Source organism: Sphaeramia orbicularis, chromosome 11 (genome assembly GCF_902148855.1).
Source record: "Sphaeramia orbicularis chromosome 11, fSphaOr1.1, whole genome shotgun sequence".
Lineage (NCBI taxonomy): Eukaryota > Metazoa > Chordata > Actinopteri > Kurtiformes > Apogonidae > Sphaeramia > Sphaeramia orbicularis.
In genome coordinates, this window is record NC_043967.1 from 39,925,881 (window position 1) to 39,944,899 (window position 19,019).

Below are 19,019 nucleotides of genomic sequence, written 5' to 3' on the forward strand. Positions count from 1 at the left end.
AAAGAGTGTTTTCCGGTGACGTCAACACCGTGCGCCCGGTATCTCAAACTTTTGCTGTGTAATCTGAATGGTCGGAGCTAACGAACGTCTGCTGGTTGTTATATCTAAATTATAAGTTCAGCTAACACTTATTAAACAAAATGGAATATTTAATCGGTATACAGGGACCTGATTTTGTCCTCGTCGCCGCCGATAATGTTGCAGCCAGCAGCATCATTCAGATGAAACACGGTAAGACAACGCGTTAGCTTAGCATTAGCATTCAGCCGGTTAAATTAACAAGTTACTGTATCACACACAGACTAGCTGATTGTGTTTTCTTTACCGTTCTTGTTTCCCTGTCATTTTCTGCAAATATACTATGCTTAAGAGTTATGTAGGTGAACGTTTTTGTATGTTTGTATCTCCATTTAGCCTGTGTAACGTCACTCTGATTGAGCTAAATGTGCTAATTGCAAGCAGTGTTATCCCTAAGGATTTACATATTGTAACATGTTTTCATGTCCGCAACCATGTGTATGAATTCACGCGTACTATGTGATCATAAGCAGGTGATTCCGTTTCTAACTGTCGTTTCAAAGTTAGCATGAGCTCTTCAACCACTTGTTTAATAATGAAAGCGAAAGTCATGGTTGGTGTTTGCTTACTCACCCTCAGGAAATGGCAGGTTAATAACACTAAGTTTAATTTTGTATTTCAGACTATGACAAGATGTTCAAACTGAGTGAGAAGATTTTGCTTCTATGTGTTGGAGAGGCAGGAGACACCGTACAGTTTGCAGAGTACATCCAGAAAAATGTTCAGCTCTATAAAATGAGAAATGGTAAGCACCTCCAGGACAACTTTCATTCACTCTTATTCAACTTATTCTACCCAAGATCTGACAGGTCATGATATTTTACAGTTTTTCATAAATGCAGAGAGAATATTTGAGTTTCAGTACCAAGCTCGTATTAGTTTCATGTATGTGTCGGAAGTATCGTTTAGTAAAAAACAATTTTATGAAGAAAATCAAAAATTTCAGCAATATGCAAATAACATAATCTATAGTTAAGCTAGTTTTTAAATTGTTTTTCAAGAGCTGGATGGTGGTTCCACTATATTTGCACAGTGATTCAGCATATTTTGAAGACAATATTTTGCATGATACCATTTGTTGACATTTAATTTCTTAGGTTATGAACTCAGTCCAGCAGCTGCAGCAAACTTCACGCGGAAGAATCTTGCAGACTACCTTCGGAGCAGGGTAACTTCTCTTAATACACCACATTATGAATTTATTTATTCTGACTTTTTCTGTTCAACTGTGACATTTTATTTGTTTGAGCTATAACAGATAATCTGTTGCAGGACATCAATTAAAAGCTTTCTTTTAATTTCACATAGAAAAGGTGTGTCTGAATACGTGGCAGAGTAGGTGTGTGCTAACAGTAACGTTAGCCATAGTGAAATGTTATAAAATGCCATCATTAAAATGCCCCAAAGCCATTATTACTACTTGCAATACACTGAAATTTAATTAAAAAAAAAATCAGTTTTGCTCAGCAAAGCCAGTAATTTGCAAAGCAGTGTCTTAAAACCATTTCTTGGTAAATCCAGGACCTTAGTAGTTAGGCAGACTGTTTCTGTTTCAATGTTTCAAGAGTAGAAAATCAACATTTGAGTTTTTAAGGATAATGATCTACAGAATGACAGATATAAAATAAAAAAAAAATGTGATGACAATGTTTTCCAGATTGATCTGTATTTATAACAGTATATAATCTGTTAATGATGCTAGTCTGAAGAATATCCTGACAATGCTTGAAAACTAAAGAAAGAAGGTCCATCGGCTAAACTTAACAATACTAACACAGGGAAGGAATTTCATACTCTGTGTAATAGCAGATGTAGTGCTATGTATTAAAAGGAAAAGAAGAACAAACAAACTGTCTCATTTTAAACAACATTTATAGCCATAAATAGATGGATCTTAATACAATATATATTTATTTATTTCATCACAATCCCATATTAAAATCATGCCATCACCCAGCCCAACTCTACAATGATATAAAGTTTTAAAGATAAAATAAACTAACTCCAAAAAATAAAAACATGAAAACAAGCTTATATTACCAAAACACAATGTGATGAGTTTTCTTTTTTGTCATTTTAAAATTTTATTTCAAACTATCAAATCAAAGATGCTTTCAGGTATTAGTTTCTGTTGCCCCTGACTTTAATGTGAACCTTTGAATAGCCATCAGCTTCTTAGAAATGACTGTCAGTTTTTATTTTTTCTTGCTTCCAGGGAGAATGGATTTTAGTGACAAAAACATGAGCGTTACCATAATCATATAGAAGTAACTGTTTAAGCTTAGAGGTAGTTTTTTAGCCTGATACTTAAACTGATCGATGTCTTTTTATCAACCACCTCCAAAAGGAATATAAAATAGCATTTTTATTTTGGATAGTGTGTTTTGTGGATCACAGTATCTGTCTTTTATTGTAACATACACATAACTAGTCACTCTGAATTCCTATAAGTTGAAGTGTATTTCATGGGCAATTGAGATTCACAATAAAATGTAATATAAACAGCCAAATCTAATTGAAGCTCCAGATATTTGTGGTGCTACTCTACCTTTCTGCCTGCACACTGACACACCATCTATGAAATCTCCTGCAAAGATCTTCCGTACCAGTCTTAATGTGTATTTTCTCACTTTGCAAATGGGCAAAATTAGAGTTATTCATCATTGCGTAATTAGTAAATATACATTTAGTTGTTATCATTTCTATTTTAGCATGCCTGCAGTACTCTAGGAGCAATTATTATCTCATTTTTGCTTGCGGGACCATCAGACGACTTGCTTGTCTTACATGGTAGATACCTCCTACATTCAACATGGGAACTGAGTCTCACTTGCATTCATAGTATTGTTTGTGTTGTTATCAGCTTGAGACATCTCCGCTCAGCCAGTAGATACATTTTGACAGAGCAGGCATATTTGTCAGCTTGTTGTGAATGGTGGAGGTTTCTCCCTTTGAGACATCACTACAACACCTGAGCCTCGACTGCACAGCTCCTCAGGGCATAAATGAATACATCTGACCGTCATTAACTTCAGTACTAGAAATTAGCTAAGTTTGCATATAGGGCTGGACCTGAATGTTTGACTATTTGATTACACATTGTGCAGGAAGACATATCATTTTCAGTGTTAATATTCAGACATTTTTTAAATTATACAGCAGTGAGCAGCAAGTTAATGATGCAGAAGTTACTTTAGAACATAACAGTCTTTCTCACTTTAGCTTTTAAATTAAACCAAAAGAGGTACATCCTGTTGCACACAAGCTATTTATTTGACTTGTTGACTTTAACCCGCTGAACTTTTTTTTTTTTTTTTTCGGATTTCATTGTCATTATAAAGTCATGTCAGACTTTTAAAGACATCTGGGGCGTCTTTAGCTGCAGATGCCCTTATCTGACCTATCTAACTGTGTGGTGAGTCTGGGTTCTAGTGGGTGTGCCAGACAGGTTTCAGTTCATGGGAATTAGTGAAACTTATGCTCATTTTGCCACATGATGTAAAATTTTCCTTTTTATCAAATGTACCATTCACCTTACTATTTTATGTGTTATTTAATTGTCTGTCTTTGTGGCAAAGCTATGACACTGTGGGTGAATTTACTGTGGCACTGTGTTACTCTCCATTGCAATGCTAATGATTTCTTATGAGACCCCCCACTGAAGCTTTGAATTTTCACTGCTGATTATTGGCAGGCCCCGGAGCCCTAAAAATAGAATCTGAACCAGCCTCGCTTGCATAGTTGCACAGCCAGGCACATTAACAGTAATTTATGTATAATTTTGAATATGTTTTTCAGTATGCAGTGCTTTTTGTGATTATGGTCACCTCCTTAAAATCTTATAGAGAACCATAAGCAAGAACTAGATATAGGTACATAATTAATCTGAAGTGAATATAGACTCAACAGTGGTAGGTATAGTAACTCCATATTTGTATACTTATGATGACACCTTCAAAGCCAAAGTATTGACCTTTTGACTCATTTTCTCTGTGACAACAATGTGTTAAAATCTATTCAGAATGCTTGTTTAATACATCTCAAATTCACAGATATCCATTTTGCTTTCAGATATGACAAATAAAATTATCAAATAGTCCCATTTGTGAAGCAGCAACCTACTCAGCTTTTATTTTTCCTTTTAAAATGACAATGAAGTAAGAGCTTATCGCTAAACTACAGCCTGCTTATGAAGGTGGAAAATACAAATATGAAGCCAAAATATTATATATTATGTACTGTATTCTAAAATTACTGTCATGGATGGATTTTGCAGCCAGTCTGCACAGCACAGATGCTGTAATGTGAAGCCCACCCTTTGCATTTGTCTCATTCTTTTGATGGAATCTTTACAGCAACTAGTCATTACAGCCATTAATTACCTATTTCTTTGTCCTCAAATAAGCTATTTAAAAACAAAGTCATCACTAAACTAATAACTTGAATAAATCTCAGCCTGTTAAAATCAACTTAAAAACACATACAGCCCTTTGGGAACCATTTATTGGATGCATAGTTGGTCCAAGTCCCATTGGCCTAATAAAACTCTTCAGACTCACAGGTTCTCAGACTTTGTTGTTCCCATTAAGTGTGTGAGAGCTCAGGGCATTGGCCCCTCTGTCAAATCATTAAGGCTCACTATGACTGATGCAGACTTTTTAACACTGTTATTGTGTTGTGTTTGTAAGTCCACATATCTGCAGGCTTTCCAGAGAGAATTTTAGGAATTTATTATCAAACTAGTGGTGTTAAATTTTCTCTTGAATATTTAAAGATGTTTCACCTCTAAATTCAACAGTTTTTTGGCAAAGGTGCATAAATGATGAATTCAATACAGTTTTAACACATTTAACAGGTTATGAAATTGAATAGTTATATGTAGTATTATCTATTTTTCTTTCAAATATTAAAAATGACCTAATAGTATAATTGGAGTGTGTAGAATGAAGATTTCTCAAGTTATGCAAAATATGTCAGTATATTGGATTGTAGAGATATGAATTAATATATTCTTACACATGGGTTAACAGATTTATCAAAAATTAACTCCAAGGGGCTATTGAACTAAGCATCAGAAAGTGATATGATAAGAGCTGCTAAGAAACACTTTTTAGAGTCAAAGAAAGTGACAAAGTGATAAAAGCTGGAAGCACTGTTGTTTTCACCTTTGGAAACAGGTGTAACAAGTTCACAGAAACAAGTATGGAAGTCGATGCTGAAATCACAGTGTATCCTCTTCATCTGACCTTGTGTGGATGAGGCAAAACAGACCTTTATTGCAGCTACTGACGACACAAACCACACAGGAAATGGATGTGATTTGTGGTTTTACTGTGGCTGTTTTCTGTCCAAAAACAGAGCTAAGCTAACAGAGCTATAATGTAAACTATCAGCTGATGCAGCAGGTGAATATTATAAGACAAAGTTATATTTGGACTGACAGTCAATATAAACAGCTATGAGTTTTAGTTTGAAGAAGAAAACTCAATGGTACAATAATACAGATGTGTGTAAATAATGAGTTTTATACTTTATTCAGGGAGTGATACAGTCTGTGGATACATAGAACTGATTTGTTGGTGGTTTCAGTTATCGTAATTGTACGCAACATCCTCCTACTGTTGAGAGTTTGGAATATTAATACTATACAGTCGTGAAAAAAATTATTAGACCATCAAAAGTCATCAAAAACAATGGTTATGCAATCAAGTACTAACTCCTGTGTATATCATATGGCTAAAACAGACAGAAAAAAAACAGTACTACGCCATAGCTATTGATGTAAGAAATTAATTGATTTTGGTTATTATCAAGAAAACATGGAAAATGGTTAGATATCAGCTCTTAAATTAAACTCATGTAAGCTATTTTTGTTGTTATCATTATATTTGTCCAAACAAATGCACCTTTAGTTGTACCAGGCATTAAAATGAACAAGAAATTGAAGAAAACAAGGGGTGGTCTAATAATTTTTTTCTGTGACTGTATCAACTGTGTCACTCAAAGAAATGACAGGTTGTGAGGATGCAAATTGAAGGCGTCCAGAATAGATGCGTGTTGTAACAAAATAAGGGTGGTCTAATAATTTTTTCTGCGACTGTATATAACCCCTTTAATCCTGAAGAGATATTGCACATTAAATACTTTCTTCTTCTACTGTAAATACTTTTAACATATCACGGTTAGCTTTTTAAACCAAATTGAAACCTTTGTAATAGTAGTGAGAAACGTCCTTGAACTTGAATATGTCGTTTTTTTTCCAGTATAATATGGTCGCTATATTTCTAATAACTTGTAATTCATAGTGTGCCCCTGTAGTTATGCACTTTTTTTTTTTTTGTAGATATAACACACTCTTCTCTTCGGCTTTTCTTTATGTATCCATACATTGCAGCTCTTTCACTAATTTGTTAAGAGCAGTGCAGCCGCTGCCTGTCACAATAGCAGAAGGGTGAAAATAATTACAAAAAACAATTAGTGTGGCAGAGAAGGGAATGTGGGACACATCGAACGGGGGATAGGGATAGAGCAGCAGCAGCAGCAGCAGCAGGAGGAGGAGGAGGAGGAGGAGGAGTGGGGGTCCCATGGGGGAACAGCCAGGCCCAGTAGACAACACAACACAGACTGGAGTGTGAGAAGGAGTAGGAGTCAACATACATACAAATACAATGTGCATGCACACTCGGGGACCTATAGGATCTGGATCGTTTTATTCAGTCAAGGTTGTACATGTTGTGGAGGATAACATTTATATTCATGTCTTGCCATAAGCTGCAAGTGTATCGTTATTTTTGTGCCTCACGGTTATGAATTTGGTTTTACGAGTGCAAGATTTACTAATGCCGCGCTCTCAGGAGTGCTCACAAAGTGTAGCAGTAGCAGTTTCTCCTCTGCATCCCACACCTTCCTCCAGCTATGCTTTTCTCACAATCATCAACCTCCAGAGTACATGGACATTTGCAAATTATGTTTTATAAACAAGTTTTTTTATGGTATTTTCCCCCAAAACATCTTGAGTATGTAGAATATGTAATGGATCTCGTCAATTTGAATTTGAAACAGAAAGAGGTAGTCAGTCGGCTGCACTGTTTAATATCAGCAAGAAGTAAAGATAAAGACACAAACATCAGACAGTCAAATGTTTTACGGCTCTTTTTGTGCCAGTAATTACTAATGTTGTAGAAGCGAACTCCTGTATAGTTACTTGACATAGTTTTAGGGCTGAGTATCATTCACAAATTTTCATTACTCGTACCAGTGCCGCTTTGAAAAACCCACAAATTATTGGTTTTCATATTGAGCTCATTTAGATTTTGATAGGTGATAAAAGTAAATGTATAAGCACTACATGCATGAAGATTAACTCCTTAGGTATTGATATTTGGTAAGGAAACCAGATGTTTTTGATATTTGACAGGGTTGAAGCAGTTCAGTCTGAGGTTATGTCTCTACCCTTACCCAGCTTTGAAATTAATGTTGCTTGCTGGATTAGTCCTTTGATTTATTTGAGCAATGATGAATGTAATGATTTCCTACAGTTAGTAACGAAAATTGTTTTAAAATGTTGTTTCAAACAACAATATTGTATTAAACTTTCCACATGACCTATCACCAACCTCACTGTTTTAACTCTTGTCCTTTTTAAGCAAATCCAACTTTTAGTAATGTTGTTTGCTGATATAAAAAAACAAAAAAAAAGCCAATAATGCCTGTTAGTGCCTGTAACTCTGTTTTTAAAAAAAGTTGCCATTTTGTTGCATGCACAGCAAAGATGAACTTTGACACCACAAGCTGGTTTCTCAGACATGGATAAACTTATTTGTAGAGATTCATCGAAAACTGCCTGTAGTCTCAAAGTATGTTTAACCCCCAAATGTTGGCGTTTATTTGAATTAATCTGATTTAATCAGTGCAGATTAAAGTTTAAATCCGACAAGCCACGCCGTATTGAGATAATGATCTTCTTTTATATCATATTTGCTTTTTCTCTTCTATCCTAAAAGCAATTCTCGAACCCACCCAAAACCTATCCTGGGCTCCCGCTGCCATATCGAGGCCCCTAGGTTAAAAACCACTGGCTGATAAATTAATCAGTGGTATACTGTTAATTCTGATGGCTTATTCCTGCAGGATAAATTACAGATGCGTCCTTTATTCTGAAAGATGTCATACCCCAGTGGCTGTAGACCTCCGGGAGGTGTAGTTAGCTGAACTCAGCAGAGCATGTCTGTGCAGAGTAAGCGAACCACAGTTCACATACAACTGTGTACTTACCAGTCTGCCGTCCAGAAAAACAACTGGGCCCTCCGTTATCCTCAGGAGTATTGCATTCACTCAAGCTTTAGAGAGGAGACAAAGAAAAAAGCTAGCGGTAAGCACAATCACCTGAGGCCTCGACTCTGCTGCATGCATATCAGTAATGATACACATGAAATTCACTACAGAGCAAAACAAAAACCGCAGAGCTTTAAGGGCATAGAAACGCGGCGTCTGCTCCGCTTCTATTTGCTTTATTTTCTTGCATGATGGACTTTAATATTACTGAAGAGAAATGCAGATTAAAATGATAAATACTGAATTGACAGGTATGAGTGTGGTATTCCAAAAAGTTTTGCAGGATTTGTCGGTGTGGGAGGCTGAGACATGAGGTCATATTGATACAGGAGAACTCGGGGGAAGCATCAGGTTTATAAATATCATAGTAGATTTTTTTTTTTTTTTTTTTTATAGATTTATGTAGAAGCCTAAAAGCCTTAGAGTCATCAGTTTTTTAAAATATGGATGTTTGCTCTGCAGTGGTGTATAAACATGTTTTCTTTGTATGTCTGTAAAGTTTGAGCTTTCACACCAAAATTTCATATTCTGATATGCGATAAACATCATGATGTGGCATATTTTCAATAAAACCCTTGTTATTTCTAGATTTTGAAATGTATATGTTTGACAAATAAAACATACTCATATTTGATTATTTTCGTCCGTTTATTTAGAAACTTTTCAGTGCTGTTTTTCAGTTAAAGAGTCTCGTCGTGATTTCATTGATGTAAAGTTGCCTGAAACTTTTGAGTTGTCAAGAAGAAGCAGGTCGCTGTTCATGGAGTCCACTGTGTTGTACTACCATGTTTCTGCAATAGCTTGGAGCAGATATTTCCATCTCCTTTTTTATGTTTTAGAGCAGGAGACATACGTTCGAGTGTGTTCCCATAAATAAATAACCTTGTCAAAACAAAATCTGGCTCTAATGAAAACTCTCACATGTCTTGCGGCCACCATAGGTGAGGGAACGGTGAAATCTGTAACTTTACTACTAGACATTGCTAATGACCTTTAATCACATAACAAAATGTACAACATTTGCTTATAAAGTACAAGTAGAAAATGTTTTTAAACTATACTTGCTAAAAAAAAAAAACCTGAACTTTGACCTTCTGCGTACTGTTTGACTTAATTATATCTTAAGCTGTGATCGAGGATGTTTGATTTTGTTGTGGGGGCCCGTCTGCAGGGTCTGTAAGAGTTCTTTGTTTTGTCTAGGCTTAGAGTTCAGAATTATCCAGTTCTGTGTCACATTCTCTCCCCTCGGTGCATGTGTTGTCTTCATGCATCATATGCCACATGGTCAAATGGAAAGTATCATCCAAATGACAATAACTTTTGGCATGCAGAGTGTGCTTTGTGACAGAACTTGATAATCAATGTTTCCTGTTGTCAGCTTCATTATCAGTTTACCTGCCGATCATTTTTATCTCTCCGGCGTATAATGCAAAGGAGTATAGCAATCCTGGAGTGTAACACTAGATCAGTTAAGTGCTGAAGTGGTGCTTTTTTTTCCAAATTCTGGTTTGTGTCTATGTTGGTGGCTGATGGAAGATGGCATTATACCATTTTTTGATGCTACTTGATTCCGCTGCTATGGATGGGATGAGTCGATGAAACTAAGCTAACATCAGGCTCCATTATTAGCACTGAGGCCTCACAGAAAGATAGTTCTGGATCCAATTCCCCATCAGAAAAACAGAGGACAAGATTCCCTATGAAGGGTGTGGGTATCGGCCATCCTATGATGATTCTTGTTAATTAATTGCTGATAAGATATTTTTAAAAAAAACAATTATAGTTTCTTCAGAGGACTTGTGTCGAGTCGAAAATTTAAACATATTTCATTGAATGTCATTTATGGTAGACTGCTTGTCTTCAAAAAAAAGATGCAGGTACAACACTGATCTAACCCAAAACTGGCTGATAGACGGTATGCCCACAGATCCTTAAAAAGTCTTAGATGTGATCATCCTAAAATAAGGCATTCAGTTTCCTTAACATAAATCTGGCACTGAAAGGTGTTAACTCCACAGACTCAGTAAATGATATTGCTATATTTGATTTGGAAATCATTGTAAATAAATTATTGAATTTAGTTAGTGTTAATTAGTGTTGATCATTTTATCTTAACAGAGATGGGAATGAGTGGAGCCCCCCAACAGTCATTCATGGGCGGAGGTGTTCAGATATGAGCTTTAGCAGCTTGAACATCAGCAGCAGAAACATCAGTCATGGATAAATGTTAATGTAATGGTAGCTGGATTGAAACATAGCTAAGACTGGTTTAAGGCAATAACTATGAGGTCCATTGTACTGTTATTTTTGTGATTGTGAGGTCTTAAATTTTACCAAAGACACTTTAAAGAAACCCTAAAAAAAGTTCTAAATCCAGATTCCTAACCTGGATAGAATAAGCAGGGGAAACAACAGAGCATGACAAATCTGTATCTGTCACCACACTATAAATTGTCACATAAAACAGCCCTAGTTTGAGTCTGTGAGTTTTGCACCAGGCTGCAGCAACAGTTAGCCTCTGTGCTGTGGTGATCTACTGCTGGTCCCATATGGGTTTGTAAAATCTTTTTTAGCACGGGCACACAATGGGCACAAATAATTACTGTCGCCATATTGCACTCAGCTCCCCTGCTCCGGCACAGATGAACAATTAATACAGCAGATTGAGGAGGAATGCCAATAAAGGGAACACGCCCCAGGGCAGGGTGCAAAAGACAGGGAGGAGGGGGGTATTGAAGTGCTGGAACGTGAAGAGGAGAGTTTGGAGATGAGTTTGTATTTGTCTTTTTTTTTTGTCAAGTTGTGTGGTCTTCACTTATATCACAATCAGGAGTGTGCTTTGTGTTTTGTTCCCCACTTAAGCCTTCTGCAGCATCCAGATTACAGGTACCGTTTTTGCTCATTTACACAATAGTCGTCTTGTTTTGCGAGCGTCGGTCACAGCAGGGGGATAAAACATATGATGCGTATTGTTTTGTACGTGAATCTGGGTGTGAGTTCAGGTGGTTGGGTTAACAAGGTGCTTGGTTCCCTCTGAGGTGACATGGGAAAGGAAGGTTATTTTGATGCCAAGTCCATATTATTGTTACATTGTAACCAGTGAGACAGGTGTCTGGAAGGTGGGGGTGATGCCACAGGGGCGTTCACAGGCTCACGGAGGAGCTACAACACACACACACACACACACACACACACATACACCCACAATGAGATATTCATGCCGGTTGTGTGCACTCACAAACATAAAGCATCTTTTTCTCACACACTTATCCCAAATCCACAGGGAGTGTAACGATCATCATTACCCTGGTGGCAGCACTAACACAAGTCACAGAAATAAGCAGAGAGCGGCTGAGAAAGGAATTGAAATGAGAGGGCAGGTGTGTGTATTACTACATATTTGCCTCCTGCTTTTAGATTTCATTACGAACTGTCATTTCCTCTGGTTTTGTTTAGGTAAAAAACACAGAACTGCTTCTACCTCTGTCAAGAATTTAGGCCATAAGTTGTTTTGAAATCCCAAAATTGCGCAGCTTTAAAGGGAACAGTGGCTCACAACAACGCAGAAGGAGAGAAAATTAGTGGGTTTTTTCTCGTTTTGAAGGAAGAGAAGAGGCTGCGAGCGCAAAAAGATGTAATTTAAAAAGTGAGGCGGGGTGTGTGTGTGTGTGGGGGGGGGGGCAAGAGGAACGACTTTAGAAGTTTTTAATGAGCCCTGGCGCTACTCCAGGGCACGGGGTGAAGACGGCGAAGAGGGGAGGGGAGGGAAGGAGGGAGCAGAAGAAGAAGAAGAAGAAGAGGAGGGGGAGGAGGAGGGCGCGATGGAGGGAGCAACAGGGGTGCTGACTCCCAGCAGATGTCACACTGCCAACGACACCCTGTCTCCCCCCCCCGCACACAGACAGACACACGCCTCCTGTGTCCTGTGACGCCCTTTCACCTTTCCCATCATCGCCACCCCCACCCCACCCTCTCTACTGTTTACACTGTGTTAATGTTGCTGATGTGTGCGTCACTCCACGTCTGTGCTAAGTCGAAAAGTCAGTCACTAATTAGGAGCGATCTATTTGGGAACGAGTTGAGAGGGAGAAATTGTACTTTTCAAGTATTAATACCTCTGTATGAAACACACACTGAAGCACAGCTACTAGAAATATATCAGGAGCAACAGTTTTTTATAAATATATATATATATATATATATATATATATATATATATATATATATATATATCACAATTTCCACAGGTCTTAAAAAAAGTCTAAATCCTATTGGATTTTAGGCAAGTCTTAAAAATTGTCTGACTTTAACAGTTCATGGTACTTTTAGAAATTGCATTAACTTCAGTCTCTTGTTGTATTTTTGACCCTAACCTTCAAGTGTGGGAGGAGACTGAAAAGAGTTAGTGTTAAAACTGCATTTATTCAGTCTCATGTCCAGGCTATAAGGTTTGATGACATGAGGGATGACCCCTGACCTTACACCATAAAGTTATTAGTAGTTTTTCTGCCTGATCAAAAGTAATTATTTTTGTAATATGCAACAGAACTAGTTAACATGATAGTTAAATAGTTTTGTGTATTCTCCAATTTAAGGCTAGAAAACAAAATGTTAATTGCTCATGTTAATAAATACTTAAGCAAATAGTTCATAAAAATAAAGGTTGTTTTCATGGATGATTTCATTTGTTCTGTGATGGTGCATAGACATAAAATAACCAATATATGACATGATAAAATGTTATTGTCAGCCTATGTTTTGCTGGATTGTGCTTACCAGTGACCCACATTAATAGTTTATGTAAATAGGAGGAAAATGGCTTCTTTAGTAGTGTTATTTTTTTTTACAGACTTGGAGTCTTTTTCATCATTCAGATTGAGCTGGGTGGTTAATACTAGAGACTGGCCAATTAATCCTCAGTGGTTGAACGTTTTGATATTAATGTCAGCAGAATTTGGCTTTAATAGTGAATTGGAGCTTCTCAGTTGGAATTATTGACACTGAAGGCAAATAATGGCTGAAAAAGTAAAATAAAAAAATCACAGCTAGAATTAGGGGCAGGCAATATATTGAATTAATTTGATTTACCAAGGTTTTACTTTGTGAAAATGCAATTTGTTTGCTTATTGTAATATTTGAAATATAAATACATTTCTCCACCTATTTATAGCTTATAGTTCTGGTAAAGAAAAAGTGTTTCTAATCATTATCTTAAGTTGTCCATAACATTGAAAAAATCCAGACTAATTTTTTGGCTCTATCACACAGCGCTAGCGAGAATAGATATACTTTAATCACATTAAATTATCCATATTTCGTCATTCATGTGTTTATTTAAGCATTGGATGTTAAGTTTAATACATAGTGAGTTCCTCCTAATGTCAAAACTCAAACAGTCTTGAATATGAATCATGATAGTCCAGTCGCTATTGGTTTACCTCTACTTTATACGTTTTTCTGTGATGTGACGAACTCAGAAAACATTCATTTCTACTTTAAACAGATTTAAACGTGGTGTTTGTGCTTGGTAACAGGCTTGTACCAGTCAAATCAGGTGCTGTCGACAGATTTGAAGGCGTTAAAGTTGTTGCTCTAACTGCCCTCCCCTCTGTCTCCAGACTCCGTATCATGTGAACCTGTTGCTGGCGGGCTACGATGACACAGATGGCCCGGGTCTCTTCTACATGGACTACCTGTCTTCCCTGGCCAAAGCCCCCTTCGCTGCCCATGGCTACGGAGCCTTCCTCACGCTGTCCATTCTTGACCGCTACTACAGACCAGGTCAGCGCAGAGAAATGCCTCCTGCATGTTTGTGCTTGTTACTGTTCCTGTGAGACAGAGTGGAAAGGCAAGAAACAGAAACGCGGTGCTGCTGTGCGGAGGTTATGTACTCGGATCAAACTCAGGCCTTTAGGATGATTAAACCCAGACTAATGGAAACAATGCTTGTTAATTGATTTCTGTGGCCATATATATATTTTTTTAAAAATCTGCATTAATATGGTCTTTAATATAAATATATCAGACAAACGTCAACTCAGTTTCATCTTTTAATTCATCAGTATTATTTCACAATATCCACTTGGTTTCTCTGTCAGAGAGGTCTTTGTCTGTTGTTTATTTTTAATTTCTGTCTCTGAGTCCTATTTCAGTGTTTTTATTTCCTCCTATGTTTTGTTTTAGATCTGACCAGAGATGAGGCAGTGGATCTGTTGAAGAAGTGTATTGAGGAGGTGAGTTCAGATGTGTAATGTTAGTCAGCACATTGGTTTATATGAAATAAATCATTAGTCACTGCTCCATAAGTGTGTTTACCCTGTCTTTGAAATAGCACAACTTTATATAAGATTGTTTTTCAGCATTTTCCAGCTGCATAGTGGTGCTACACAAGCCTGTATGAGCCACTTCAATCAACTAATGTGGGCTTAATTGTAATGTCTTAATATATTAGTATCTACTATTGACTGTCCTCCAGTTCAATGTAAAAACTGTCAATAAATATTGAAATATCACTAAATTCACTTTATTTGAAACCCCATTTAAAAGCATTTTAGTAAGATTTTATGTGGGAGTTACCCTAGATTTAGCCATGTCCTTGAATTTGATGTTTATTTTGACATAATATCAGGAGCATTTCTCAATTGTCTGCTTTATAAAATGTAAAAAAAAAAAAATTGTGAAAATATTGATTTTGTTCAGATGTTTACTCTTCTAAAGGAGTAAAAAGAAGCTGTTTCCAGAATTTTGACTCTTTCTTGAAAAATGAATCAAACTTGACATGGAAAGCGTAAAAAAATCTTTATTAACAAGGTGATAAATCGAAACATGATCAGTGTTGGAGAATGTGACATGTCTGCAGGTTGTTTTCACATTTTTTGCCCTAAAATTAACTTATAATGCACAGACCAAAAATGCTGTAGACTTGGATTTTAGTTTGAGTGTTATTTACTAAGGAAGTATGCCACCTGGGCTGAAAAACACAGGACAGATGCTTATCACAAACATTCTTAGCAGGGAGTGAAAAAAAAATGCAGCAACAAGGAGTAAATCTGCAATTTTCTAATTTGGGATCAATAAAGTCTATCTATCTATCCATCCATCCATCCATCCATCCATCCATCCATCCATCCATCGAGTCTGGGAAAAGCAAAGACTAGACAGAAGTAATCCAGAAAATGTACATTATGGAATGATTGACTTTCTTTGAGATGTGGCACCAAAAAATATGAAACATACTAGAAAAGTGGAAATTTTATTAGAGTATGAAGTGAGCTGTTTAATTATTTATATTTTCATTTATTTATTTTATTCTTCTAAATGTTCTTTTTGAGTGTACTGTTTGATTTCTTGGTGTAGACACTAACTGAATGGACATTAAGGATGCAGAATTTATGTATTTTTTCATCTCCTATATGTCAAACATCCTCTTTCATTGGTATGTTTTTGTCATTTAGTCCAGGGGTGTCAAACTCATTTTAGTTCAGGGGCCATACTCAGCTAAATTTGATCTGCAGTGGGCCGAACCAGAAAAATAATAACATAACCTATAAATAATGACAACTCCAAATTTTTGTCTCTGTTTTAGTGTAAAAAAAAAAACTCCATTAAATTATGAAAATAGTTACTCTTATAAACTATCCCCCCCAAAAAAACTACTGAAATTTAAATTAAAAAACGTAAGAAAATTTGTTGCAATTTTAACAGTATTATTCCACAACTTCTCGTTTGTCCATGTGCATTATGGATCAGATCTACAAAGACACTAAACACTGAGGAACAGGAAGAAAAATTTTTCAAATTGTGTTTAATTTTCTTTAGACATTTCAAGTTGTTCATATTTGTTCAGGTTGTTCACATTTTATTGTTACAGGATAGTTTGTAAATGTAAATATTTTCATAATTTAATGTTATTTTTTTGCATTAAAACAAAAAAAAAAAAAAAAAATTAAGTTAATTCTAGAATTTTTTTGGTTTAATTCAAGATTTTTTTACTTAATTGAAGATTTTTTTTTTTTTTTGCTTAATTGAAGATTTTTTTACTTAATTGAAGATTTTTTTTTTTGCTTAATTGAAGATTTTTTGCTAAATTTGAGATTTTTTTTGGGCTTAATTGAAGATTTTTTTTTTTACTTAATTGAAGATTTTTTTGTCTTAATTAAAGATTTTTTTTACATCATTGAATTTTTTTTTTTTTTTTTTTTTTTTTGGCTTAATTCAAGATTTTTTTCCTTAATTCAAGCTAATTTTTTTTTTTTTTTTTGCTTAATTCAATTCAAGACTGTGGAATTTTTGCACTTGGCAAAAACATCCCAGGGGCTGAACTGGACCCTTTGGCGGGCCACATTTGGCCCCCGGGCCACATGTTTGACACCCCTGATTTAGTCTATTGTTTTGTTCTCATAAAAAAGTTTTAGAAAATTACTTACTGACCATCAGAAGAGTTCATTATTCTAGTAACTGTTAAGAAATCTGTTAGTAGTTGCAGCTCGACTAAATGCCTTCTTTCTTTTTTCGTTTTATTGAAATGATCTTAATTCAGCATAATCTTAGTTTCCCGTGTTATTAATGTCTTTGCTTCTCTGTCATCTTCGTCCCTTCCTGCCTCCTCCAGCTGAACAAACGCTTCATCCTGAACCTTCCCTCCTTCACTGTCCGTTTGATTGACAAGGAGGGCATCCATGACCTGGAGAAGCTCACCCACGGCGCCAAGTGACCGCTCACTGCTTCACCCCCAACCTTCATGCCCTCGATTTCCCTTTTGTTTGTTTTTTTTGTACCATTGACCTCTTCGCTCTTTCTGTTCCAATAAAAAGTGACACAGTTGATACAAGCTCTTTGTCCCCGTGGTGTTCTCTCTCTCTCTCTCTCTCTTTCTCGTTTGCTCTCGAGTCGACTCATCGGCACGTAGAAAGAGACCCGCCTTCTGGCTGTGCACTTCTGCACTTTTATTCGATGTCCGTGAGGGAAACGTACACTTGCTCATGCTTGGACACGTGTAATGAAGCAAGCAAGCATGGTGTTACTCATAAAGACACACAGTAGCTTTCTTACACAACTTTTTTCATGTTCCTGAAATATCCTGTTTTTTATATGTTCGTTTAATTGGTCTTTTCTGTGCCTGAATTACATTAAATGCAGTTTTTAAGGAGTTCATCTGCTGTGTAATTTAAACATCTAATTTACTCTGCACAGTGATATATGAAAGGTACTGTATGATCAAAAGATTGTTTTCTCGCTTCTTAAACCCACAAATGAATAACCACATGCAGTCGAATTGAATCAAATCACGAAATTTGGTTTCTAAAATTACTGTAGAGTTGCATCAACACTTCTCTGATACAGTGTTAGAATGAATGAATAAACATTATCTGCTCAAAATGGCATACAAATCAGGTTACAGGTGTTGTATTTGCAATTCAGACGGTCTGGGTAGACGGGGTTGTCAAAAACAAATCCAGGTTTGCTTCAGGAAATACAGTCCCATAGTGTAGTTGTTTATTTTTTCGCACTGTACTGATTTTTTTTTTTTCCCTCTTTCACACCAACCAACATAACACACTTGAACTTGTACAAATATGGCCTTGACCTTCGCTCACTCAAACCTAACTTTGGGAAGTTTGAATATGTAGCAGAGTAGGTTTGTTTTTGACAGATTCATCATCAGATATTCAGGCCCTGCAGGAAGGCCAACAAGTCAGAAATACAAATCATTACAACCACTTTTACTCCAAACAATAAGAAAAGGGACAAGTATTTAGACTTAAGTGCAACTTAAAGGAGGAAAAATGGAGAAAACCTCTGGTTACAAGATGTGGGCAATAGTTCAGAGGTCTGGAACCATCCTAACAGTTATTTAGCATCATATTAATGTCCAGTTTTGATAAAAATTTACTTTATAGATCGAGCTTATCTTAAACCTCAACAATAAAAAAATTAATTCATCATGTGCTACCTGTTTTTGGTGGTATTTAAATTTTTTAAATGCTAACAATAGTGGCATTAATTGTTAATATTTAAACTTAATAGCAAATAAAAGAAAATAGTAATAAGCTTAGGTTAGATTAAACTTTGTTATTGCATTAGTACATTTACTCCAAACAAACTGCATTTTGCTACCAAATTCAAAGTACAAATAGCACAATTGGCATCTCCCAGCAAAATGCAGAATACAGGTAGTGAAAGTTTGCCAAATGTGGATGACGAACAGAAAACAAGACAAATGTGTGAGTTAGCTGCAGTTTTCAAGATATGATAGTGGGTCAAAATGTAAATAATAAGAGATTAGGTATAAGTCCAAAGGAAGGTTAGTCTCTTGAGTGGCTGTTTTACTTAATAACACTGTCTACACATTAAAATATAGTTATTTTTTTAGAGTCCCTTTAGTGTAAGAATGACAAATCTATTAAATATACATACATTTGTACAAGTACAGCGTCCAAAAGTCTTCATCTACCTTTAGCTTTGATGTTTTTGCAGGGTTAGAATGAGCATATGTATTTTGCACACAGCCAAAATACTGAACTAAATGGGTTCTAGAGGATGAAGTAACTACTGATTTCTATGACAAGAAGCAGCACAAACAATTAGAAACATCTGACACATGTTGA

The 19,019-nt window shown here is 36.1% G+C and overlaps 1 protein-coding gene across 1 annotated transcript; it reads left to right on the forward strand.

Annotated features, from left to right (window-relative positions):
- Window positions 1–16: 16 nt before the first annotated feature.
- Window positions 17–17,242, forward strand: psmb2 (proteasome 20S subunit beta 2). Its single transcript, XM_030147742.1, has 6 exons — window positions 17–231; window positions 701–823; window positions 1,176–1,246; window positions 14,031–14,193; window positions 14,596–14,645; window positions 17,024–17,242. Exons 1-6 carry the CDS (start codon window positions 141–143, stop codon window positions 17,123–17,125), a joined length of 600 nt encoding a protein of 199 aa, XP_030003602.1. The 5' UTR covers window positions 17–140; the 3' UTR covers window positions 17,126–17,242.
- Window positions 17,243–19,019: the final 1,777 nt, after the last annotated feature.